This window comes from Molothrus aeneus, chromosome 2, assembly GCF_037042795.1.
Source record: "Molothrus aeneus isolate 106 chromosome 2, BPBGC_Maene_1.0, whole genome shotgun sequence".
NCBI classification, from domain to species: Eukaryota; Metazoa; Chordata; class Aves; order Passeriformes; family Icteridae; genus Molothrus; species Molothrus aeneus.
The window spans coordinates 110,460,352-110,487,779 of NC_089647.1; the positions used below are offsets into that span (position 1 = coordinate 110,460,352).

At 43.4% G+C, this 27,428-nt stretch overlaps 1 protein-coding gene across 5 annotated transcripts in view; it reads right to left on the reverse strand.

Moving 5' to 3' along the window:
* Positions 1–27,428, reverse strand: part of NDP (norrin cystine knot growth factor NDP) — a 37,294-nt gene that overhangs the window by 7,462 nt on the left and 2,404 nt on the right. Inside the window, exons 2-4 of one of the 5 annotated variants that reach the window (XM_066545503.1) lie at positions 12,312–12,456; positions 11,350–11,784; positions 1,368–1,722 (exon numbers count right to left, since the gene is read on the reverse strand). In XM_066545503.1, the coding sequence (XP_066401600.1) occupies positions 1,368–1,586 (219 nt within the window). In that variant the 5' untranslated portion in view covers positions 1,587–1,722; positions 11,350–11,784; positions 12,312–12,456. Of the gene's footprint in view, positions 1–1,367; positions 1,723–2,361; positions 2,477–11,349; positions 11,802–12,311; positions 12,457–27,428 lie in introns of those variants that run through there. The other 4 variants (XM_066545502.1, XM_066545504.1, XM_066545505.1 and 1 more) reach the window with 4 other exon arrangements.

Sequence of the window (27,428 nt, forward strand, 5' to 3'; positions counted from 1 at the left end):
GGCACCCCTCTTGTGATGAACCCTGTCACACAGCAGCCTCCCATCCCTCTCTTACCCTGCACAGGGTTGGCAAAAGCACTGGAGCTGGCAGTCCTTCCCTTTCCTTAATCTGGGATGTGAGTGCCTGAGGCAAAGCCCCTTCCCATGGGACAGAGGAATGGCCCAGTCATCTGAATGCACTGTGTTAACTCAGACAGAACAAATTAGGACAAGACAAAAGGGACTAGCAAGGATTTTCCCATTGTTTCTCCCAATTCTTTTTCTCCACATAATGGCTGTAGGCTACATGCACAGGCTGCTAAGCTACTTTGACACAAAAGTTTTCAGGCTTGAAATCCCAAATGAAAGACAGTCTTGTATTTCTGTCTGCCCCTAAGCCCTACAGTTACCATCCAAGTGTCATTCTGCATGTAAATAAAGGCTTTGAAAAGGGGTTGGGCAGGGAGAAATAAGCAATATTCTTCATAACCTTTTTTTAATTGCCATTTTACAGTTTGGTTATTTATCTCAGCACTTCACCTATAGTAGCTATGAACTATTAAGCCAGATTAAGCGTTTGTTTGAAGGATGGGGTGACTGGGGTGATCTAAATTTCCAAACTAGCTCATCTCCTTGGGACCATCAACTGAGATCCCAAATGTGCTCCTTTCCATCTTGTCATTTACTGCATGTAAGCTTTACCATCATTGTGAATTTCTCTTTTTGAAAAGGTGAAAAGCGAGTCAGCAGCCTTTACCTCCAGTCCCAGTTTTTATGTACACACAGGATATCTTCACATCTGCGTGTCTCTGCTGCTAGATTCTGGTGGATAGGAACTCACACAGAGAAAATCACCCAGAATGGCTCATTTTAACAACTCTTCCCTCGAAGCTGTGAGGGGGTGAGGGGAGCCTTGTTAAAAACAGGACTGGACTCCTGGTACTGAAGTGATTTCAGCATTTATTATAATGAAAAGAAAGGCCCAAAGCAAGGGGGCCCTAGGGCTGAGCAGGAGCGTTCCCACCGAGGATGCTGCAGCGCCGGTGCTGGGGCTCCTTGAGCAGCGATGTCCCCCTGTTCCAGGTGGAGCAGCACAGTTTCAGTGGGTCAGAAACCCCTTTTTATCCTGTTTTTTGTCCCTCTGGATTGATTTATTTTTGGATCCTTCATTTGCATGAAGGTTTAAGGCGCTTGATTGGCCCATGACAGTTCTGTCCAGGCTGGCTCATGGTGCACTTTGCTTAGGTGTGCTATGGTACGTTGAGTACCACATTTCTTATAACTGCCCTTTTAACTCCTTTTACAATATAATAACCAAACTAACAGTACATCTGTAACAATTATCAAGTATTTTACAACAGTTTCTGACCTATTTTTAACAGCCTTACCTTGGAGCTGCACTTGTAGAGGGGGTGGCTGATGGAGTCGACGTAGTGGTGCCTCATGCAGCGGCTGGGGTCGGAGTCGATGAGGAAGGAGCTCTCTGTTTTACTGTCCGTGTCTCCCATAATCACCAGCAGCGAGAGCATGGAAATCGAAGCTGCGAGTACATGATTTCCCATTGTCGAGGAACTTCTCGCTGGTAACAGCAGAGGGAGGTAGAGCATCAAAAACCCTCCGGATTCTGGAAGCCAGTTCCTTTCCAGGATGGTGAAAAGTCCGGTTTAAGTGTCTGAGCTGTCATTCTTCTTCTCAAGTTGGAGTCTGATGAGATTGTAATCCATCAAAGAATCTCCTGCACAGCTGGAATAAAAGCAACACAAATCACAATCCTGAGAAAAAAGACCTCTAGAGAAAATAGACATAAATTGTATTAAGGCGCTCACGAACTTTGCTAGCCAAAAAACCTGCTCAGAGTGAACATCATCCCCACAGTAGGAAGGGAATATGGCCTTAAGGAAGGAGATGTCAAGGCCTTGTTATTTTTAGCGTTGTTCTATCATTTCAGGGAGATGAAATGACTTTGGACTTTCAACATCACAAGGGGTGCAATGCCACTCTTCTCCACTTGGTGATGAAATTCATCAGAAATTCCTGCAAATCGGAAGGACTTCGTACCCGCTCAGAGTGTCAAGGAGGGGCAAAGCTTGGCTGCCTTCCACATTACAGATGGGCATGGGATGGGGTGTCCCAGGCAGCCCATTGAGAGGCTGGAGGCAGGTTGAGCTGTGGCTCTGGAGGCTGCCTGGCCGTGCCCTGCAGCTGCAGGGACAAGGGACATCCCCAGGGTGCAGGGATGCTGAAGGTCCGAGCCAAGGCATGAGCAAAGTGGTCTCCCAGTGACCTGCACTGCATGAGGAACCACCCGGGCCTCTGGCTGAACTGTCCTGCCCACTGAGTACCAAATTCCCATGCACACACATCCAGGCTTTGTTTGCTTACTTGTCAGGCAGCACTTTCTGGTTGTCAGTCTCTTCCCAGCTAATTAAAGAGCAGCATCCGAAAAATATGTTTATAATTCCATAATATCCAAGTAGTATCCCAGCTATCAATTGGGAATAAATATCTTCAGGTGGAGACATATGGCTATCTACCCAGGCATCTGGATTTCTGTTTCATGTTGGAGATCAGGAGATTCTCCAGGAAACAGGTACAGGACAGCCCCTGAAACGCTGCCCAGAGTTTTGTGTCTGCAGGGGAAGGAGAATATCTCCATTAGCTGCTTCTTCACAGTCCCTTGATCCTTCTCACAAAGCCCGTAGTCCTAACTGGGTGATTAATTTCACTTTTACTACAAACAGATATAACTTGAAAGAGCTGTGAATTATCCATCTAAACACAGTCCGATGAAGGATAGTCAAAGGATACTCATCAGTACAGTTAAAAGTGCAAAGACTTTCTGAAGAAACTTAAGATAAAACAGCTCCCTGCTCACAAAGAAATGCTCTGGCAGAGCCTCTTGAGTATTTAAAGAGCTGATGTGTGCCTTTGTTGCCTTATACAAGCCTCTTACAAAATTGTTTTCTGGTTTGCTGGCAGTCCTCTAAACCCACTGATACTCATCTCCCAAACAGCCTCCCCACCAGAGTGCTTGATGATTTGCATATTTCTTTATAGCCTCCTCCAGCACTTCTGTGGGAGGAGTGCCTAGCAGTGACAAACACTTCCAGAGTTCATCCAAGCTGGGATGGCACTGATGTGACAGCCAAAGTCTCATGCTGAGAAGAAATGTTATTAGGGTTGCTCTGTGTGTTAGAGAGACAAAGATGCTCTGTATTATCAGACATTTTTGTTGTTGTTGTTTCAGGCTATTATCCATGTGCTTAAGTAGGAAAGGAAAAAATTATGTGACTGTGGATTTAAATGACAATACTTTTTTTTTTCCCCCAGAGTCTGACTTATGGCCTGTTATATTTTCCTCAACAAATGGGTCATTTAAAACATAATATAGCTTTGCAGTATAAAGAACTTAAACAAACAACCCTAAACACTCAGGATCTCAGATACAATTATGCACAGCCTCATTCATGTCAATAAATATCCCTCCAAACATTTCAGCAGCATAGGAGAGAAATCTCTGGGTCATGGGAGCTGGGACAGACTCCCTCCCTGAAGTGAACTGTGCTACTCCAGTTCATGCAGATGATGCCCAAGGATTAGCTAACAGGAGGAGGGATGCACTATTTTTTTTCTCCATGTTTAACCTTTTACCTACATTCCTATTCTTTTTTGTAAAGAGGCTGACCAAAACATGCTGCTTGGCAAGGTCTCCCTCCAACATAGTTAATCATTATTACACACCCAGTAATTCCCTCTCTGTCCAAATAAATTTTCTTGATATTAGACGGTCTCATTTCATGTGATACTACACCCAGGGATCCCCATTTCCCATTCTCTCTGTCCCACTGTTAATTCTGGGCTTCTATATCTTTCCATGGTTTTGATCAGTATGATTTAATACAGTGAGAGAAATCTGAAGTGCTGGCTCAGTTTTCAAAGGCTTATCTCCCTAGTTTTCTTCAGGAAATAATTGGATGACACAGAGTCTGCCTCATGAAAACTCTCTGAGAAAGCTGGAAAGACACAGGGAAAAGTGTGAGAAAAGGAACATGGCTGTACCTTCCCCAGGATAAGCACAGAACAAAAAGCATTAACACTTCCACAACCTTTTAAAATTGCCCTGATACTTCACTAAGAAAGAAATGTAGCAGGTTTTGGTAACAATACTTTGAAAGAAGTAAAAAGTATCACATATTTGTAAGAAAAAAGAGAGAAAACCATTGTAGATGTGATCCATCTCTTGTGAAATAAGTGGTTACAGTTGTTTATAGACATAGTGGTAAAATGTGTAGGTATATCTCCTGACATACCTATGGGAAGCATGCACATACATTTTCCAAGCACATATGCTATATATAACATATATAACATATATGGAAGAAGAAGTTTTAGAGAGACACTTAAACACATGGAAGTTAGGGTGTGGATTTTTGATTCTGTAAAAAAAAAATTCAAAATATTTTCACTTAAATACATCACCCTGATGAGGTATGTTGGAATGATATTTTCCATTTCCAGCTGATATTGAGCAATGGCATTTCACTTGAACTTAGCATTATTATTAATTTTTTAAGTTAAAAATTGCATTCCTTTTGAAATGTTGTCTGAAATTATAAAATCCTAGATAGCACATGCTATCAGGATTGGCATAAGTAGTTTCCAGTCTATACTTCTGTCCAAAAAACAGAAGCAAGTACAATTGTGCTCATAAATCATCATTACAATGACATTTTGTTTCATTTGGAAAAGACACTTTTTTATTAAAATCAACAATTTCACAGAGGAAATTTTCCTTCTATTTCAGCTGTTTTTTCCTCACTTTCTTTCCATGCAAAACCTGTGGTAGATAGCTCATCTACCAAGCTAACCAAAAGGAAACCTAAACCCTCCCACTGTACATCATCCTGTAAAGAAAAAGATTAAAAAGATGCAAATGTAACTTTATATCCTCAGGCTGAAAAATTGCTACAAAAATATATGGCCTAACAGTGGATGAAAATCACTACTTCACATTTTCTTCAGAATTCACTGAGATATGGGAAATACATTTTGTTAGCAATGGCTTTGTTTCCTTTCCATATACCTAATTTTCAGTATTTCACCAAGAGATAACATACTAAACTTGCTACAGCTGTTAGCCTAAAAACTTCATGGAAAAATAGAAGACATCCCAAAGAAAAACTGTATTAACACACAGTCTAAGACTGTATTGCATGTGGACATAGGTGCAAAGTTAGGGTTATTTTTCCAAATCCACGCTCTTATTAACTGCTTTCTGAATAATAAAGATTTCTTATCATAGTTTTAGTATCATTTGGAGAGTGGTGAAGGCTAAGGTTTTGTTTTGCTTTAAGGACAGAAGAACATTCCATCATCTGGAATTATTTAGCCAGTCACTTTGTGAGAACGTAAACAGAAATTCCCTTTTTGCTATGTATCTTGGAAAAAATAAAGAGCTGAGCAATTCTCCCAAGGTCTACTGGATCTGCACAGCTTTTACTCTGGGAGGTGGGAAGGGAGCAGTGGAAAAGCTCATTTATGGTGTACTTCTAATTCCCTTAGCCCCACATACTAGGCATGCATATATGTTCAGCTTGGCCTTCATTTGCTGGGCATTTTCTGTGTTTGAGACTCCTGCTTGAAGATGAGGGCACCATTTAAATCACTCAATGCTTTTTGGGTTTTGGAGAATGCCAAAATCCCATTGAAGCAGCGGTGTGTGTGTATATAAATTAAGCCTGGCCTTGCATGCTGTGCATATTTAGTAAACACAATTACTTGGATCCTACCATGTGGTTCCCTCAATCTGAATTTGTTATGTAAACAGAAGAGTTGCAAAGCTACTCAGTTTCTCCAAATTCCAGACCTAAAAGTGTCACTAACCACATATGTATATATATGTGTGTGTGTGTGTGTGTCAATTCACTGCTGCTGTTCTGACCAAAAAAGCACCACAAAGTTCTTCATGAGACAAAAATGGATTTCTCAAGAACTTTATCAAATTTAGAAAAGTTTTGATTTTCCAGGAAGATAAGGATTTGGGAGCTTCACTCTCCAAGGTCTTGATTGGAGTGGAAACAACTGTGATGGGTAAATTACTCAGGCTCCACAAGGGTTTGTTCCGCAGGGTTGAATTCTCCTCTGCCATGACAAAGGCAGCATGGTCTGTTCCCAAAGATCCTTCAGCACCCACAGCACTCAGGTGGCTTCCAGCCCACACAGCCATCCACACCATGCCTGGGAAGGAGCTTGGGAAGCACTGTGGGGCTGAATCACACCAGTGACAATCTGAGCCATTCCGGAGGTTCATGGAGTAGGAGAGGCAACCCCAGATGAGAGGCTGACCCTGCTTCCTGTAGCACCACCTCACAGCCTTTGTCAGTTCCAGCATCTCTTTTAGCTCTGTAAGTAAATGCAATCATCTTCTTATCTAGGTATTTTACTCTGGTCATTCCTGTGCCAGCAGTGAAGGAGCTGGCCTCCTGTGCATGCTATCAAAAATCCTCACTTCACTCTGCAGCTGCCTATCAAAACGCCTGACAGAGCCACTGAGTGGCCACGTGGCAGCCAGGCAGCAGCAGCAGGTGAGCACAGGCAACCTCAGTTGTCTGAGAAATGCCTCCACACAACATTGGAACAGGTTTCTTCCCATCCTGAGGCAAGGCAAACACCAAACCAAATATTTTGAGTGAGACCCTTACAGCTCTAAATAACTGAATGTTCCCCCAAGGTCTTGTTGTGCTTAATAGGTTTTGCTCTCCTGACATCCAGCTGTGCTGGAGCTTGTCCCCTTCCATGCCAAGGGGAATGTCTTCATCCATGGTCCAGGAGCTCCATCCACCCATCACACAGCAGGGCAGTGTGTGCCTGCACAGAGGATACAGAAACGACATGCACTCCTGGCCAGAGCTGGCACCAGCAGGTGGGCAAGAGGAGAGAGGAAGGAAAAAGGCAGCAAGAAGGAAAACAGGCTCAAAAGAAGGAAATTTAAGCCTCTTTATCTGGTTGTCCATGGTAGAGAATTCCATCCTTTGGTCCTACTAAAGCTGTGACGAGAGAAACTCCTGGAAATCATTTTTTACTATGAGACTTTGTTAAGTCTTTTAATATTTCAAGAGATGAATGCCTGTGACTGTAAGCAGACTGATAAAAGAAAAAAAAACCAGGAAGACCATGGCATATGAAGCATAAGAAGCAACATGGCAATTGCAGCAAACACAATGGAAGCACCCTGGGAGCCTCAGGACACATGGGGCTGGTTCCCTGGGCTCATTTAAGGCCCCAAAATTGTTCCCACCATGGGGACCCGGTGCATGAGGTGGAACAAATCCAGCTGAATGGCACTTGAGCTGCCTGAACTTCCCTCTGCTTTTGAAGTTCCCAAGAATATTTCCAGCCCTTCAGGTACTAGGAGAGGGGGAGCAGGAGGTGCCTTCCTGCTCAGCAGTTGAAATAACAAACTCCAGTGGGTACTGCAGGCTGGCGCCCGGCCAGCAGACAGGCACAGGCCAACACGGAGAAAAGGGTTTAATGCACTCCCAAAGAATAACTACTGGGGGACAAAAGAGTGCTTGTATTTTTATTCTTTCCTTTTCCTGCTTCCAGGAAGCTTTAAATAGATTGATTAGGGGCATGCATGGGATATCTCTCTAATGAGGGAGTAGAGCCTTTTAATGGTGAGGTGATGCCAGCCTTGGATTCTTTCTTTATTCTTGTGTTTCACTGAATAGCAGAGTAGTCATGGTCTCGAGTCTCAGACAGCAGAGGAATACAATTTTCCACTTGGTCATCCATCCAGAGGGTGCTGGATGGGATTACTCCTTGGTGAAGCACCAGGTGCAGAGTTGAGCAGTCTAGGGCTGCCCATCCCTCCCAGGAGGCAAACCAGCAAGGGTGGCTGCTGGCTACAGTGCAAGTGTTCCCAGCCAAGCATTAGCTATAGGATTTGCTTCAGTAATTACCTCTACTTCAGTCTTATGACCCAACAGGAGGCAAAATTACTCTTGGCCAAATTACAAGTTGCTGAGAGGTCTAGGGCATTCAGGCATGTGTCCTCTACCTGTTGGAGTGTGTTACAAGCAGGTGGGCAGTTTTTGTTCTCTGTCTTTTGCATATTTTCCAGCAAACTCAAAGCCTGTAGTTATCCATAGATGCAGGAGTAGGAATGGGTCTTTTTATTCTTTAACATTAAGCAAACACATCACTGCCACTGTGACCAGCAGAGAGTGTTATGCATGCCGGAGACAGCACATGATTGAAGGGGATGTTCCCTCTCTTCTGACCCCAGGGGCAAAATCCTTTCCTCTTTTATACACAGGCAGCATTCAGACCACCATCCATATACCTCATCCTCTGATAATTAGGGAACCTAAATATTTGGCTCATGGTAACAATTCTGTGTCTTCTAACAAGGGGAGCAGCGTTCCCCTAGGTCCCACTCCCTTTGAGCCGTGCTGCTATGACAGCAATGTGATTGTCACTGCCATGGTATGCTTAACCTTTGCCAAACCAGAGCTGAGGCATTAACTCAGATCCTCAGCCCACATGTCTTAAAGGGCAATGTAACCTGTGCTGCCTCAGCCCAGCACAGTCTGCAGCTCAGTAATAACAAGCACGAAAATGTGACAAGCGAGAGCCGTAAAAATGATTGATGCAGCTAGAAAAATAACAAAGGGAAGCTGAAAAATAGCAATGAGGAGGAGGAATTCCTGGGACCAGTGTCTCCATGGCACCAGCAGCCCCCTACTCTCACACAGAAGAGAGGCTACACTCCAGTAGAAGGGATCTCCATACCACACAATGAAATTCCAGCAAACAGGACAAGGACTGATGGTGTCTGGAAGTGGTAGTGCCACTGCTACCCGGATAAGAGTTTGAATTAGATTATGTGAGAAAAGGAGGAATATATAGACGACCAGCTGCTCAAAGGCTTACTACAACCTTGCTTTTATTGTTCTGCTAAGTTAGAGGTGGGGCATCAGAGGGATTCCTAACATACCGCTACTGAGAAATTTTAATATGTTCCACACTGACACATATAAAAAGGAAATAACAGCTGATCACAGCCAGCAGAGACTGCAACATCTCTTTATATGCATGCACAGAAGGGTGGTCAAAGTGGGGTGCTCTTGGCTCAGACACCTGAGCTAACCTGACCCAACTAATCCATTCTCCTGCCACTGAGTTGAGTTTCAGCAAAAGGACTGTCAAGTGTGAGGTCAGGCAGCAGAAAAAAAAAGGTGATCTGGTCATGGCTATTCACCCCATCCTGAGATACCAGGACATGGAGAAGGGCAGGGGAGCTGAGAGGCAGAACACTTAACACTGATGAAAAGAAACACGTGTTTACACAAGCGACAATGATCCGGGGGAACAAGATATCACAGAGGGCAAAAGTTTAGCTGGGCTCAGCCAAAGGACCTGTTGTGTATGGGGGGGTTACAGTCACAGGGGTTTCATTTCTGAAGAGTTTTTGGAAGTTATAAACCCTCAGGACTCTGAGAGCTCACTGGATGGGGTTAGGGAAAAATCCTTTGCCCCAGCAAGTTACCCCATAGCTGCTGCCACAGGGACTTTGTCTTTGATGGGGCCGCTTCCAGAGGTGGATTGCTCAAATAACAATTTGCTCAAATAACAGGGGGCTACAGTCTCATGTAGCAAAACCTTCCTAAAACTCACAGGGACAAATCTCTCCCCATACTCAGAAGGAGTATGAGACAGAGAAAATTGTAATACTTATAATATAGCTATCAAATATTTATAATTGTAATTAAAATAGTGATTGGGAGGTGGGGAGGGGGAAAGAGAGGACTTTGTTTCCTTTCAGTTAAACAAACAATCCACCAGACAAGTTGCAAAAATTAATGTCTCAGTGGTTTCATGCAAGCTTTCACCATAGATAGTCAATTCTCTCCAAGTTCCAAGGACAACCCTGAGCACCTCCTAGAGCATCTCAGAGCTGTCAAGCCAGGCAGGGAGCAAAGTCAGCCCCAGAAGAAACAGGAAATGAAGCCAGCCATGGGAGGATTCCCTGTCAAATGAGTCACAGCAGGCATCAATGTGAGTTCCCAAGGAGGTGGTTTATTTCCCTCCCACCTGGGCAGGAAAGACTGCAGCCCTGGCCAGGTAAGAGAGCAAGAATATGCAGATGCTGCCACAAGCCTCAAAGGTGAGTGAGGGCTGGTTCCAGGGGAAGATGGCTTTTGTGGAAATCAGCCATGCCTACCTGGGGTACTCCTACTGCAAACTGTACCCAAGACTGTCCATAACAAATATCCTGCTCTACAAAGGCCAGTCATCAGCACACATTAATCTGATCCAAACCAGGCACTGCACAAACCCAGGAAAACTACATAGGACACTTTCAGGTAGAGAAATGAGCCTGTAACTAATCATCAGCAGCCCCTAATTATACCCTGTCCCTAAATCGAATTACCTTTTACTTTGTAAATTTGAAATACCTATTCCTCCCACATTTGTTTTTAACAGGGAAATCTTAAAACATTGTTTTATAATACAAAATAATATTTCATTAGCAGCAAGAGCATATCAGTGTATATATAAGTCACATTGGGAATCCCCGATTCAAGCTGATGAGTAGTTACTTGTCAAATAGTTCTATTTAGGTCCAGGAAATTATTCATGTGTATGACTACTCACAGATATGACTAAGGTCCCACAGCAAGAGCAAAAGTGAGCATTATTAGTAAATCAAAAGGAAGGGGGGAAAAATAATAGGTACAGGTCCTAAAATGTAGATATATTCTTTCAAGGAGGGACAAATAGCAGCACTGTGATTATTACAGCCACACTTATTGCCACACCAGGCAGCTGGATTGCTTCTATTAGAAAATAACTGTGCAATAAAGTACTGATTTCAAGTGAGTTTGCCCCCATTACTGGTTTTAAAAAAACTTTTGCCAGTTCTTTTTCAACAGGCAGAGTTCCTTCCCCTCAGCCACAGTTATAAAGCTTTAGGAAATGTAAGTACCATGTATATACATGTATATACTGTAAGTAACATATATAGGAAATATATGTTTCATCTCTAAAGAGCTGCAGAAACCTTAAGCAGTTACTTGCCATGCTGTCTCTCCCTGGCAGAAACAAGTAAGATGTGTTATAGGGAGGCTATGAGAGAAGTTTCAATGAACTTGCAGGGTAGGATAAGAAATCTGCCTGGCAGCCCCACGGGAGTCAGTGCACACACACAGGCACGCACAAATCCAGGTTTGTCACAAGAAAATCTCCCTCGGGCACACACTGTGTGTGGCACTGCAGCAGCAGCTGACCCAGCCCTAGACTGGGCTTCTTTGTCACTCTGTTCTTTGCTGCCGGAGCCACTGAACTTTTCCAGATGAGTTCACTCACCTGAGTCCCGGCAGGAGCCGGGGCTCGTCCTCCGGGCAGTGTCGGCTGCCGAGCCCCGCAGTTCCCTACGCTGACACTTGCTCACAGCGGCGAAATCCTTCCTTGGTCCCAGGGAAGCGGAGAGCAGTCATGCTGGTGCCTCTGGCGCTGACACACAGGGAAATGATCGGCCGGGAGCGGAGCAGAGCCTCCCTCTCTCCTTCTGGGGTCGCGCAGCATCCTCCGTGTCACCGGGCACCTACCAGATATAGCCCGGGCACCCAGCAAAGCCAGGCACAGCGGCTTTCCCCACAGCTCTCGGCCAATAAAGAGTGCGGGCTGAATCTGTCCTAACCCACAAGCAGCGCTGTCCGGGCCATTGGAAAGCCTCGCGGAAGTTTGGATAAATAACAACGTGCGAATTGTGAGCGCTCCCGCGAAGAGTGAGGCGCAGAGCTAGAAATAAATATCGCCTGTTGTTTCAGATTGTTCCAGCAGATGACTGGCAAGAGAACAGCAGGCGTAAGTAGTGGTAGAAGTAAAGAGTCCAGCTTTAAAGCAGCAGGCTTGCCCGTGTTCATAGAGCCCTACCGTAGCGGGACAAAGGGGGTGCTGGCGATCCCAGCGCTCTCCCGGTGATTCCAGGGCTGAGCCCTGCGTGTCCACTCAGCCCAGAGCCACAAGCTCTGGCCAGCCCTGAGCTGCAGACTGCAGCCCAGCATGCTCACCAGAATAGGTGTTTAATCAAGTTGCTCAGAAGCACCCTGGGCCACCTATCTGACCACATACAGGCAGCCTTCAGACAGGAGATAAGAACACAAGAATAAGGAGACACAGGGACTAGAGCTGTGTTGATTCCATTTAAACAAGATTTAATTTAAAAAACAAGGAGAACATGTCTTTGTCAGATAAAGAGAATAAGCACACAGTTTAAGTCCGTGTAACACTCAAAATCTGTAGGAATCTATTATTTGCATGCTTACCTTTGGAAAATGCACCACTCCTTCCTTCCTTCCCTCAAACCCTTTGGAGAGCTGCAAGAGGTCCTGTTACTCCCAAATGCTTTTGTTCTTCTGTCCCTCCGTCACATGGCTTGCCTTTTATATTTGCAACACACAAAAGTTAGGGCTGTTGTTTAAGAGAGAGAGGGAGAGAGAGGGAGAGAGGGGGAATGTCAAATGGAAAAGTGCCATTGCAGTCATATATCAATCAGGGCAGCAGCAGCAGCTCGCTGGCAAATGGGAATTCCACAGAAATGTGAAGCTCTTGTTATCTGAGAAATCACAAAACACCACCAGCCAAGCTCCCTTCTGCAGGGACTTCTTATAATTGGCAAGCCAGGAAATAGAGGAAATGTAGGTGTTTTTTTAATCGCTGTTATTGTTTCAGATCTGGAGATAAGGAGGCTGTGGCATGTGTAAATCAGTGGAATATAAATCCTGAATATAAATCCTGAATCAAATTCCTTCCTAAGCAAAGGGACCATGTGCAAGATAAAGAAAACCACTGAGAAGCACGGGAATGGAGCTAAGTGAAGAATCTGACAGTAATGATTTAAAGAATTTGATAACTGTTTGCACTTGGAAAATACCCATAGAAAAACTACCTGCTCCCTGGATTACTCATTAATCTCCTTTTTTTTTTCTGACCAGTTTTTCTTAGGCTTTTTTAACTGTGATTGATCTCAGATATTCTTAATTCAAGATATGGTGCTTCACTACAATTGGTCAACTAAATCATCTGACATTCCCTGGCTCTCCAGTTGGTTAAACAGGCAAGCATTTTCTGTATAAATATTTCTCTGTAAACCTGCAATTCCCCTGCTTCCAACAACCTGCCCTGAAATCATGAAGTTTCTGTCAAATAAACTCAGAATTTTGCTCAGAGAAGAGAACATTGTATTTCTACTTTACACTCCTTTCTCTGAAGAAGGCCAAGTTTGAAAGAAGTTATCCTTAAAATATTTTATAAAATACTATGGGTGTATGCAAAAAAACAAACAAACAAACAAGAAAAAGCCCTGAGAGGCTGAAGGGAGGTTCCATCCACTGGAAAACCCCTCTTACAACAAACACATCACAGCTCTGGATGCACCAAACCCTATTCCCTGCAGAGCAGGGTGTTTCTCTTCCCTGTGGAGTGCCCCCTAGTCATCCTGCAGGATTGTGTGAAACACAGATCTAAGCTGGTTAATTAAAAAATAGGCAACATAGCTGGCCATTCACAAGCTGGATCTGTTCTGGCCAGCAGATGGACAGGGCTCTGTGTCAATTGTGTTTGAACTCTAAAGGCAAGTTGGTATTTGATGGATGATGTTATTAGCTAAATGTCTTATGTGGTATAAGATCAAAGAACAGATGGGAATTATGCCTTAAAATAGAATAATCTAAAAGGGGGATGGCTTTTAGATGAGTTAGCATCATGGAAACAATAAAGGAGACTTTCTTGGGCTTGCTTTGCTGCACAGCCAGGTTTGACTGGTGGGATAAACAAACAACCCACTTAGGACCACAATTCTTAGGATGTCAGTTTTGCAGCCCATTTCTCCCTTCATATTCAGTGTTTACATTATTTTGCCTCTTGAGTCAGCCTTGTGTTTCTCTCCCTGACCAAATGTGTCCCAGCTCTCTGTTTCCTTGCAGATGCCACTGAGGTCACCCAGGGTGGGTGGTGGCAAAGCTCAGCAGCACCTTCACCTCGCTGTAACCACAGACTGAGACTGCTGCTCTGGCACAGCTCTCACCTTAAACAGAGAGAGCACACACAGAAACCTTTTTTAATTTACCCCACACCCTCCTGTAAAATCAAGGCTATTGGTCGCTGTACTGCTGTGTTGTCTGTCTTTTTCCACTGGCAAGCAAGTGATTTAAATAGTCTGGCTGCTTTCACTAAGAACCTCCCATGTGCAAGACAAAGTAGCTTCTGGATGAAATCCTCCAGGAGACAGTAGATATCCTACTCATGGTCCTCACTGAAAATGGTACTTTAGGTTTTTTTTTTCTGGCACCACTTAGGCTTCTTATCTTTGTGTCATCTGCAGGTGAAAATATCTGTGTTGTATTTTTGCTGAGTGCTAAGCATACTAAACAATTATCAATAATTCCTCAAACAGTGGCATTTTTGAGATGTAGTGCTCAGCAGTTTGCTACCACAGCACAAATCCTTAGTACAGGAAAATCAGCAATTAATTGACTTGCAATTTTTTTATCTTCAACTCCCAGACTCTGTTTGGCAGCCAGTGGAAGTTAATCAGCAATTAATTGACTGCACAGCTTGGTGACTTATAAACTGACACTCTCATTTGTGGCCTTCTGAATGAACTTGCACATGATCACAAGCTCAAAAGTAGAAACATTTAATGTAGCCTCCCCCCAACTCAAGAACACTGTGGTCCATAACTTTTTCATAGCTGCTCATAAATCTTTAGCCTCTCTCAAAAGCTGTGCCTTAATCCCACCCATAAAACCAGACATTTTGAAGAAACAAATAAAAGCAGAAAGAACAGGAGCTCAGAGCTCAGTTTTCAAAGACCACTAGACATCTGAGATGACCCCGGATATCAGATAATATTTCCAGAAGATTTAAGGTATTCTGCTCCCATCAGTTCTGATCTGAGTTCCCTTCAGAAGGGGCTTATCTCACTTAGAAGTATTGGCCTGAAAACTAAATTTAGGCTCTTCCAGAAGCAAATGAAGAGTTTCCATTCCAAATTACTTTCAGTACAGGCCCAATTTAGATTGACATCAATAGCAGTTTTTCTCTCTGTGAACATATTCTGCTGATTCAGTTGAACTAAATATATGTAATTTTTTTTTAATAGAGAATAAAGTGAGATAAATCCCTTCCTTGTAGTGTCAGGATGTAATTTAGAAGAGGTGGAGATCCACTACTTCATAGAGTTCTACCAACCTCCCTAGTTCAATCCTCATAAAGTGCATTGGAGACCTGCAGCCCTATTCTTTATTCCACCACCACTATATGACCTACAAGACTCATGTTCATCCTCAGAAAGGCATTGGACTACCATTAGCTGCAGTTCAATGGGACACAAATATTTGCCCTGTTGGCATCATCAGCCTCATGTTCCTTCCTCAAAGGAGCAGGATTTCACCTCTCCATCATGCATGTGTTGTGAAATGCATTCAAACTTGTGCAGAAAACACAATATTTCATTTTCATCTTAAGGATTTCCCAGTGCTGCAATTTTGACATTCTGAGACAGCAGGTAACAGACCTCAAAATCATCAAACATTCTGTCAGAACAGGCATTGCATGGTATCTGTGCTGGTTGTGCCTGCAAAGACCAGAAAAGGAGCACAAACACAAGGACAACCTTTAAATGTAGATACACACTCACACACAGTGACATAAACATTGCACCCTTTGCTGGAAGCAGTTGGAGGGAGTGGGATGCTCAGGAATGCAGTTCAGGGAAAGGCCATGCTTTGTTCCATTATTGAATTGGTGAAGGACGGTTTATATCTGGGGATTGGCCATCAGTATTCCTCTCATAGTTGTGAATGTAGGAGGAACTGAAAGCATTGTAATGGCAATCTGCAGCAACAAAAAATGTAATACTTACATTATGAATTTATACTTTGTAAGAGGTACTCAGAATTCTTAGAGGAAGTTTTTTTCTATCATTTTAATAATAAAAATAAATATTAGGCAAATAATATTCCCAATAAATAAAACTACATAACCACTTTCAGCAATGAAGGAGCAGGTGGCACAGAAATCTGTTTAGACACTCAAAGCTTTTCATCTTTCTCCCCATGGTGCTTTATCTCAGATTTGTTATGCAAGGATATTTAAATACCTAAACACACATAATCTTCTGTAAACTAAATGGGTCTCTTCTTTCAATGTTTGTATGTATTAATGAATGTGTGCTGTTAAGCAACAGTAAATGGAAATGTTTATTCAGTAATTTACACAAATACTGTTATTACAGCAAGGCTCCTGTCATATGGGGATAAGGCTGCTATGGAGAAGTCTGTGAAAATTAGCCTAAATTATATGCTTATTAATTTTAAGACAGAAAGACAAGTATTTCCTGTGGACAACACTTAGCCTTCGGGCTGACATGAAAATGCAGCTGCAGGAGGACCAGAAGTTGGTGTCCCCCAGCTCCTCCAGCAGGCAGAAGCATTGGCCAGGTAGGGTCACCTCCTCAGAAGTGTGCTGCCCTCAAGGCACAGATTACTGGGGATGATCAGGGCTCAACAAAGACCAGCTGAGAGCCTGGCAATGCAAACAGGGTGCCAGGGGAGGTCCTGGTGAGCAATGTCAGGGCCATATCTGGGGAGAGGCAGGCAATGCTGAGGCCTGGGAAGGTTTTCATGAGTGGTTCAGGCACACATGTCAGCCAGGCTGCCCTGCACTCACCAGGAGCCCTGATGGACAATTTGTACAGGACAAATGAGGAAACCTGGGTTCCTACATATTTTTTCCCTATGTCCCTCATGGTTACCAACTCAGGTTTTCCCCTACCTTACCATCAGCCCCTTGATCCCCACATCTCTTGACAATGTGGATTTAAACTCTTTGACCTTTGCTCACTCCCACAATTTTTTCAACAGCTTTTAAAGCCCCTACAAGACTGGTGGCTGAGCGAGGGGCAGTACACCTCCCCTGAATAGCAAACACATCCTGTGGCTTCTTGCCTCCTCAGAATGCAAATCGTGGTTTGGTTTCCCTCTGCAGGACAGCAACAGGATACAACATCCCTGCCCAAGCAGCACACATCCTCACATGTCCAAGAAATTGTCCAGAAACTTTGTTTTCTCTGTGAGATCTCAGCCTTGCTGTTAAATTGATTTAATTTGAGCAGCTGGATGAAAAGCTGAAAGAAGACACTAACATCAGGGCCAAGAGACAAAAAACAACTCAATTCTGTGAGAAACTTGTAAATAAGAGAGTAAAAACATCTGTTCTACCTTCAGGCTGCTGAAAGGTGAAGAGCCTTTTCCCTAGAAGAGGCTGTTGTCACCCTGATCCTTGTCCCCATCCCCTTTGGAGCGACTGGCTGCACCTCTCTGGTGTCCTTTGCCACTACTTTATGCCTAATGGAGAAGGAGGAAAGCTGCTGAATCTCAACAGCATGGATACACAGTTCTGCAGACATTTGAGGAGTTTTTCCACCCTTCCTGAAGGTGGCTGCTCCTCCCTCTTCAGTGGAAACCACAAGCAGGCAGTGCCTGAAGGGCTGCTCATTTTGCTCCTGATGGGAGCTGGAGCTCCCTTTTGGCAGTATCTGTTCATCTCTATTAATAACAAAAGGAGCCAAGAGTCAGCTTGATTCAGTCATCCAGCTGTTGAACACCTTGGTTAGGGCAGATGAATTCCACCTTCAAGGTTGTTTCAAATTATCTTATAAGCATGTGCAGTAGATGCTTCACCTACCAGCTAACAATCCACAGTTTCTCATAGGTCAGTGTTAAATATCACACTTTTTTCCAAGGCTGCAGGGAAAGTTTTGCATCAAACACTCTGGGATAATGACACCTGATGTGGAGTGAGCAATCTGCAGCATATGTCTTCCACCTGGCAGAGAGAGAAAGGAGCTCTCTGTGAAAATTTGTGATATGCCAGATGTTTGTCAGAGTACCAAAGAATTTGGAAGCTTTTATGTGGAAATTTCGCCAGTGTTTGAATCTCCATGTCCCCATGTGGGTGATGTGTGGTGCACCTTGAGCATCAACACTGATCTCTCTACCCAACTATCCCAAACCACAAACAAGAACATTTCTGCTGATTCCTGCCCTCAGTGTTTCTCAAGAGTTTTTCAGAAAGTCCTAAAGAGCACCCAGTGGCACAGCTGGAAGTTTTGCATTCATAAAAACTGAGGGTTAAGGATTCTAAATGTGGTTTGAAGTAGCTTCCCTCAGCAAAGGTCAGATCTTGAGGGCTCCCTTGAGTCTTGCATGTCACTGAGCATCAAAATGCAGCGTCATTTCTAGGATGATTTGCACAAGATGGAGAAAACTCTAAGTTAGCAGGAATATCTCCACTCCATTGAGAAAAGCATCATTGCCTTCCTCAGGATAAAATTAAGTTATGATTGTGGTTTGAACAACATTTCCATAATGACAAAAAAACTACTCATAAATTTGCTTGGAGCTGTAAAACTGACCTGGCAAGACACAGCTAGCTACTAACAATAGCAACCTTATTTTATTGCAGCCTCCTGCCAATACCCACACAATAATCTTTTTTTTTGCAGTAAAATGCAATAAGCAAGTGGAGAAGATGTTTTTCTATGCTATGTACTATGAAAAATTAAAGGGAATTCATTTGTCTATGACTCAGGTTTGTGTGGCCACTCTCTGTGCAACACCTCATGTTTTAAAAGGAAGCACTAAATGAAATTCAGTCTCAGCTAGCCAGTTTGGGTTAAATCTGCAGGGCAACTCATCATATGGGAAGTTTCTGAGAAGAAATGCTATTTAGAGCAGGAAATTGGTGATTCATAATTGACATTAACTCCAGTTACCCTCCAATGTTCATGCTGTACTTCATGCGAAATTATTATAAGGAAAGAAAGGCCATTCCCTTGAGCAAGTTCAAGTTAATGTTTAGGAAACCATTTAAGTTATTATTAGGACAAAAGTCATTACAGTGGAATGGTCAGATGCTCAGACTGCTCCCCCAGCTGCAAACCTGCACATTTTAATACCTCTTTGCACGTAGCTCTTCAGACATTTGGTCATTTTGGCCAATTCAGAGCCAGAAGCGAGTCCCTTTTTAGCACAAATTGCACTGAAATCCATGCTGGTGTCCAGTTTTGCACACACCAGTCCCTGTGATCCTGGAGGAACTCCTGGAGGAGGTGGCAGCAGAGCCACCAAGACATGCCCACACATGGGCATGAGGAGCTGGCCTCAAGGCAATATTGGGCCCATGCTGGCAGACACCAAAATTGCAGAATGATGCAATTCAGCCAATGGAATGAGACAGCCCAGGGGCTGGATCCTCACTAATGAGAGCCAGCAATGCTCTGTGGCTTTTGCTGCAAGCTGTGGCCTTGCACCGGGGGCAAATCTGGTGCAACCCCTGCCTGGTCCTTGGCAGGTGGGAGCTTTGCCTCTTGGTGCCCACAGCAGAGGTGAAGCTCTCTGAAGTTCCTCAGAGTACTGCCCTTTATTCAGCCTAAAAGGACATATGAACTCAATTATTCCACCATAAAATTAGCCTACAATAAGGAATTAAATAGATCTTGTTATGGATTTTGGTGTGAGTAAAGCTTTGGCATATTATGCAATTTTTATTATTTTGGGTTTTTTTTTTTTTATTGAGTAGAAGCAGAAATATCTTTCTAATATAGAATATGCTTTAAACTGCAAGTGTAAATCAGAGGCAGACTTCAGGAAAAGAAAGAGATTAAGGACTCATACAGTTATAAATTTAAGTACCTTTGAGCTTGGGAAAAGCACTTTAAACCACTGCCTCATTATTACCTTTAGAAAAGAGGGATTTGGATTCCTCTCTACAAGGAGAGATGCTCTGCAGCCCCAGTGCTGTGTGTGACCAAGGACCCCAGAAGAAAAGCCAGTCACTCCCCACAGCTGGTCAAGCTCCTGGAGCACAGAGAGGTGACAGGTGATGGAAAGCCAAAGCATCCACCATCCTCCTTGAGCTGCTCCTTGGGCTGTGATAAGTGAGACAACAGAAGGATTTTTTGGGGTGTAGCAAGAGCATCAGCACCCAGCCTCAGGAGCAAAACAAACTGAGAAAACATTCTTTGTGTGAGATCAGAAGTGCAAAAAGTCCTGGCAGGGCTGAAGCATGCTGGAGTTGAAAAGGATGCCAGAAAAGGGTATAAACTATGGTGTATAAACTGTGGTGATCATGGGAAAGGCTGAGAGAGCTTGCAAGACAAAGGCAGAAGAGGCAGGAGAAACCTCCACCACTGGTGGTTCCAAATAACCTTCAGTTCTGCTGGGCAAAGGAATCACTGTAGGAATGTGAGTCCTGTCCTTCATCTGAAAGCTAAAAAGATAAAGAAGAGGTTATCAAACAGAGGCCAGAAACAGGAAAGTTTGCCCTCACTTAGCAGAGCCAAAGCTACAGCACAGCTCCAGGAGCTTCAGGAACACACCCCTGGCAAGAGCCTCTCTTGGAATTGCTGCCTGGGTTAGGACTTGGAGGCTACTGCAAGAGGCAGAATTAACTCTGGAGCAAGGAACCAGGATTTCCCAAGCAAAGGAAGTCAACCAGAACAGGCTGAGGCTGATGCAAGGCTGCACAGAGACTGGAAAGAGCCCTGAAATTGGAGGCAAAGCCCAGTTTGCTGCAGTGGGAGACACTGAAAACCACATATTGTGTACATACCTTGGCAAGCCACAGCTGAGCCCAGCATTTGGGAAAAGACTAACAACAGATTACCTTTTCTGGGAAAGAATCCACATGAACCTGTGGTGCACAGCATGGGAGAGGAGGATGGTGACAGCACCATTAGAGGCAAGGGGCTTATTTCCAGGAGCCATGAAAAATGCTGTGGGGCCAGATAAAAGGACAAGCAGCCCATAGGCAAATGGCAATAATCAATTTTCAGCTGGACAGAGCTGCACAAGCTGATAAGGGCCTGACAGGGTTACGAGCACTGAGAGAAAAGCTGCAGGCAGCAGAAGGGAAGAGAAGAAAGGGCTCAGGACTGTTCCTCACTGAAGGAGATAAAGGCAAATGAAAGAGAGAGTTCATAATAATGTCAGAGTTTTTTAAAATATCAGATCTTTGATCTCACCCCCAGAGTGAGCACATTGGATCAGAACAGCAGAAATGGCTGGGGGATTCTTTAAACTGCAGGAGAGAGCACAAAAACACCTCAATTTCCCCATCTCCACAGGCCTGGCACCCCCAGCCCAGAGTCAGGTTTGAAGCACACTGCTGTGAGAATCAGTGGTCCAGGGAGAAATTCAGCCCTGGAGACACTCCACATCCATCCACAGGAATAAATGTTGCTCTCTTGCCAATAAGGAAAATGAAGTCATTATGTGGAGTTATGAGGGCAAGTTTTCCTCTCTGCCCAGAGGGAATGGCTTCTGGGACACAGCTGACAGCACAGACAGCACCTGACACACCCAGGAGGGCTCTGGTACTGAGAGTCCAGAGGAGGGACATGAAGGTGGTCACAGGGATGAAACACCTCTCACAGGAGAAAAGGCTGGGAGAATTGGGATTGTTCAGCCTGGAGAAGAGAAGGCTCCAAGGTAACCTTACTGCAGCCTTTCAGTGCCTGAAAAGAGATTTAAACTGGAAAGGAACTTTCAAAAGGGCATATAGGGATAGGACAAGGGGTAATGGCTTTAAACTAAAAGAGGGTAGGCTTAGATTACATATTAGGAGGAAATTCTTTGCTGTGAGGGTGGTAAGGCATTTGAATATATTGTCCAAAGAAGTTGTGGGTGCTTTATCCCCTCCTCAATTGTACCTTTGGCTACACTGAGACTCTGGGTAGCTGCAGCTTCTGTAAGCCTTGGTTGAGGTCACTACCAGCCTGGAACATCTCTTTGGGATGACTGCAGTGATGCTTTGGAGCTGGATGGACTCCTCCAGTTAAGCTCACCCCTTCCATTTCAAAAGGCCACTCTGCAAGTTTAAGCAGCCAGGCTTAACTTGTTTGCAAAACTGGAGGCCTAACTTGAATTTCATCAATGAGTCTCCTAAATTCACACCAACACTAAATTTCCCCTTCCAGCCATACAGTGATTGTACCTATTTTGGTATTTTCAATACTTATTAATCTAATAAATCCAATGAATGGGATGGTGCAATTGCTTTGTTTCAATGCTTAAAACACAGTACTGTAGGATGCCAATTTCTCATGGTAATTTTGGGAAGGAATCATGTCTGTGCTCTGAGCTTCTTAAAACCCTCTGGAGACTGGGAATTTGGTACCTGCATGTACTTCCAGTTTACTGCACTGTTGTTGAACACAGAAAAGTGATGATCAGTCTGTAGGAATTATTTTTGTTCTTTTGTTTTTGATGTTCTCACCTAAAAAATGAGAGTTCTTCAAAATTAGTTGTTGAAAGAGAGATGCACTCATAACCAACAGGACCAATGATTTTAATGCCACAGAGCAGACCATGGCACAATGAAGGCTCTGGGAGCTGTGCACACAGTCGGTGCACCTTGGTCCCTGCTAGCACAGCTGCAGCTCCTGTGTGCCTGAGCTGCCTGTCCTCAGATCTGCCACCTGTGAGCAGCCATGCAAACTCACCTTTCTGGTGCTTCTGAGGTGGGAGTTGAGGCTGTAGTGCCACACTGGAAGTAGATCAAGCCCATTCAACTGTGTGGAGCACAAGGAACTGTAGCGTAGACAAGACACCAGCATCTCTGGAACTGTGTCTTCTAAAGCTGCTTACAGGCAGGAGAAATCCCTGTCCTCCTTTCCTCATCCAAATCTCTCTCCTTTTGTTACTGAGGGTGAGTTGCACCTTCCAGATCCAGACTGCAGCAGTGAAAAGTCGTGGTGCCAAGCCCTGAGAAAGCGCTGAGGACAGGGGGACCTTGCCACCATGGCAGGATGCAGCACAAACACCAACCCTGGTGCTGCATCCTGCAAAGGCTCCAAACCATGAGGCTGCTCCCAGGAACTGCCCTCCCTCCCCTGAGCTTGGCTGCTCCTCACCACCAGCATCCACTGCTGGCCAGTGTGGAGCAGGATTCTGGCTGGGTGCACTCTGCTGGTGCAGCACAGCCCCACTCAGGGCTCTGTGATTGATGCAGTAAGGTGTGTTGTACCATGGCACAATTGTTTACTGAATTAAGAGAATCAAATAGTGAAGTCCAAACATAATGGTTTTGCTTCTTCAGAGCAGAAATTCTCAAAATAATTAAAATCTAGCCTTCTGATATAGAAATGCAATATCATGGTTTGATAACTTTGTTTTTCTAAGGATTTGAGTTGTGTTTTTTTCTGAGATTATTGCATTTTCATAGAACATTGCATTTGCATTTATGCTGTACTTTCCTGTAGAAAATGATGTCATTAGAAAACATAATTTATCTCTTCTGGAGTTTTGCAGTAGTAAAATTGCAATTCAGATTGTGTGCAGCTGTAAATCAAACACACTTATTTTAATGGCCTGGTCTGCAGAGCTGGAGGCCAGCTCTACCCATCCAGCCTGTAATGAATTGATGAACATCCCTGTTCCCCACAGCACTCTCAGGCTGCTCATAACACTCAAGCATTGATGTATCTATACAAGCAGTTTCTTTAATTACCATTGCCAATTCTGATTTTCCAGGTAAAGGCAGCCACCTTGCTCAAATGTTGGAATCATTTATCACCTGTCATGAAAGAGAGAGTCTTGGGCATCCTCCTGTGCAGTAAGATATGCTTTGATCTCAAAGCATTCTATCTATGGTGTAGTAAGACAAAGCACCACCTGCTATGAAGCTTGACAGACTATATAAAATATAATTTATGTACATTACCATCTTGTCTGACATAAAAGAATCACATAAGAGAACAAGAAGCAAAACAAAAATGTTGTAACTGTAGTCACAGGCACAAATATCTTTAATTTATGACAGACTTAATAAAATAGATTTTCTCCCAAATATATGACTCTTTCCAGGAGCTGTGCAGTGACTTCATTTATATGGTCTTAAATGAAAAGAATGCCTGTAGTCAATCCAGTGCTACCAAATGAAAAATAAAGAGATTCAGAAGATCTAGAAGAAACCTGTCTGGTCAGTCTCACATGTACAAAGGACCAGGAATCTAAAGATAAGAGCTAAACCCAACTGTCAATATATAATTAATTTTCAGATCTTCAGGTGTTAGAGCTCCACTAGGAGCAATACCCCAGCACCCTCCCAGATGCACAGGAATGAGCAGGAACATTGTCAGGAAAGATGAGTTCCAGTTCCACTAATGGACATCACCACATCCAGGTCCCTCAGATGATCCAGAGGTGCCATCCAATCCCAAAGGGAAACCAAAATCCTTCTGTTCATTAGCAGATTCCAGGTGGGCAGGGGCCACTTTATGAAATGGGCAGAGGAAAAGGAAGCGTTTGCTGCCAGAGGAATCTGGTGGAATGGTTTTGGGGGCTGTGGTGTCAGGATGGGGCAGTCCCAGCAGCACTTTGCAGTCCCTGCACTGGGAGGGTCCAGGCACATCCCCTCAGGACATGCAAGGCACCAGGATCCTGCAGTTCCATTCCTTTATAGACATGGCATGTTTGTGAGGCACTGTCTTTCAGGCAGTCCAAAGAGGTACTACTGCAATTAATGCAATGTTCACTCCTCATTTAGATTCAAGTACAGTGCCAGAAACAGGTAGCAAGGGTTACTCAACCCTGCAAAGTCGAGGTTTTTTCTTGTTTGTTTTACAAATGAAAAATATCTTTCAGTCGTGTTTTTGATGGGGAAAACCAACACATCTATCTCCCCTTCCGCATTTTTTTTATTCCCCCAGTAGTAAACATCTGTCTTAATGCAAGAACTTCAAAGAAAGCCAAAGTGATTTTTTCATGTTACAAATTTGTCCAGACACTAAACATGTTTAAATGTCACCTTCCGTTTTCTGTTATGTCCTTATAAATAAGATTATCCTGCTACTGTTCTGCAAATTTGTTTACAGGAAAAAAATTCTAAGCCCTATTTCTTGCTTGGAAGCTAAAGTTTGAAGTTTGTTCTTAAAACTTCCTGGAACCAGAACAAAAATGGTTCAAATTGCCACTTGGTTGGAAAGAGAAGTGCTTGGAAAAAGAGCAGAGAGATACTAAGAGCAAACAAGGCTAAATAATAATCTTGTAATTACTGAATCTCTAATTTTCAAGTGTCCAACCTACAACTGCTACTGCCAGCCAAGCCTGACATTTCTACATTTTCTTTTGACATTTGAAGATTAGGTAAATCATGTTTATGTGTGATAGTACCAGCACACACTTGACTCCAGTCTCTCCCCACCTCTGCAGAACCTGTCACCAAAGGGATGCTATGGAAACAGCATCAGGTGGAGATGGCCAGGAGCACACACCCATGCAGGAGACCACCACAGCCAAATAATCTTCTGATTAAAGGGAGCATTGAGAAAATCTCCAGCTCTTCCCTTCTGTGCTGAACAGTGTCTATAGGTCTATGTTCATGTGCAAATCTACCTGATAGGCATGTGCTTGTTATCTCTAGATTTGTGTTTATTTACCTCTTCAGCGCTTAGTCAGGGTACAATTAAAGATGCCAGTTCTTGGCTGCTGTTTGTTTTATAAAGTAAACATGAAGCAATTGACTGTAAGTATCGAGTCTGCAGTGCTTTACTGAGGTCTGATTAGAAAACCACTAAAATCTCCTTAAAGGCACTCCACTTTCTAAAGGTTTCTCAAAGGTATCTGAGACTGCCTTGCAGAAGCAGAGTATTGAGCTTGCCTTTATTGTCATTTACTGCCGATCCTGCCTCACGTGGCTGCAAGTTCATTTCAGCAACTTTTGCTGATGGTGAGAACAGACTTGAATTATTTTCCCTGAGGATTCCCATTCTGTATGGAGAATGAAAACAGCTGAGTTAGACATGGATGAAGAGAGGAAGGAAGGAAGGAAGGAAGGAAGGAAGGAAAAGAAAAAGAAAGAAGGAAAGAAGGAAAGAAAGAAGGAAAGAAGGAAAGAAAGAAAAAGAAAGAAAGAAAGAAAGAAAGAAAGAAAGAAAGAAAGAAAGAAAGAAAGAAAGAAAGAAAGAAAGAAAGAAAGAAAGAAAGAAAGAAAGAAAGAAAGAAAGAAAGAAAGAAAGAAAGAAAGAAAGAAAGAAAGAAAGAAAGAAAGAAAGAAAGAAAGAAAGAAAGAAAGAAAGAAAGAAAGAAAGAAAGAAAGAAAGAAAGAAAGAAAGAAAGAAAGAAAGAAAGAAAGAAAGGAAGGAAGGGGAGGAATGCAAAGAAGAGAAATGCAGAAAGGAAAGTGCAAACTGTTTTATAACCTTGATTTAACACCCAGTCTGAGCCAGACCTGTTATACAGAATATGTTTCCTTGGGGGTTTATAATGCAACTACTACAGAGAAACCAGCATGATCTGACACAGCATGAGCTATTCAGCAGCCTAGTAAAAATATGAATAGCTCATAATGACAGGAGAATCAAACTGTTGCTGTCTGGAATGTGAGATTGTAAAACGTGAGATGATAAAATATCATGATCCAGATTGAAAATCAATATATTTGTTAAAGTTGCCAGCAAAGGAACATGGACTATTGGAAAACAGTCAGTGCATTCCCTACAGTTGCTACCAGAATTCTTTGGATAAGGCAAGAAGTTGCAAGTTTAAAGTAAAAATAAATTAAAGGGTCCTTAAATCAATCCAAGGCAAAAAGAGAAAATTTAATGGGAAACAAGTAGTGAAAATCCAGAGCGGAGGGCTGAACAAGGGCAATTGCAGCACTGATATCTCAAAAACAACAAGTCCATTATCCTTACATGGAGGGGTTTTCAGAAGGTGCTTTGCTGTAAGGCAATGCCCTTGCAATATTTAAAGGGATTTTCTGTTAGAAACTCTTGGATTAGGAAATTTTACATGCACCAAGTGAGATATCAAAGAGAGAACCAGCCAGCCTGCCAGGTTATCCACTGGGGTTGGTGCAGGTAAGTAATAGCAGTGAAGTGTTCCTGCTCAGGTAAGAACTTAAACAAATGTTTAGACTGTGCATATTGCTCAAGTGTTTATTTAAGCAATTTAATACACCCAGGCCACACTAATGAAATTCAGCTGCTATTCATCCCACCACACAAGTGTGTCCTCCATAGCAGAGATATGAAAGCAAATAAGATAAAAGGAAGGGTGAAATAAGAAAAGAGGTGCTACTTACCTGTGCTATGCATTTTGTCTTTTTTTTTTTTTAATGGAGCCATTTGTAACCAATCCTTAGCATGGTTTGTATTAAGTCTGGATCACAAATGACACCTATCAAGCAGCTGTTTACATCTGGCTCACAGGTGTGTGGCTGGTGTTTGCCAGGGGCAGATGGATGCCTTAGAGGGACCTTTCAGCACAGAGACAGAGAGGAGGGAAGGGTGAGGGCCTTTACTGTTCCTTACCTGTGCTCCCTCCCTGTTATGCACCCTGAAATTCAAGTCAGTTTGCATGGAAATACTGATTGGA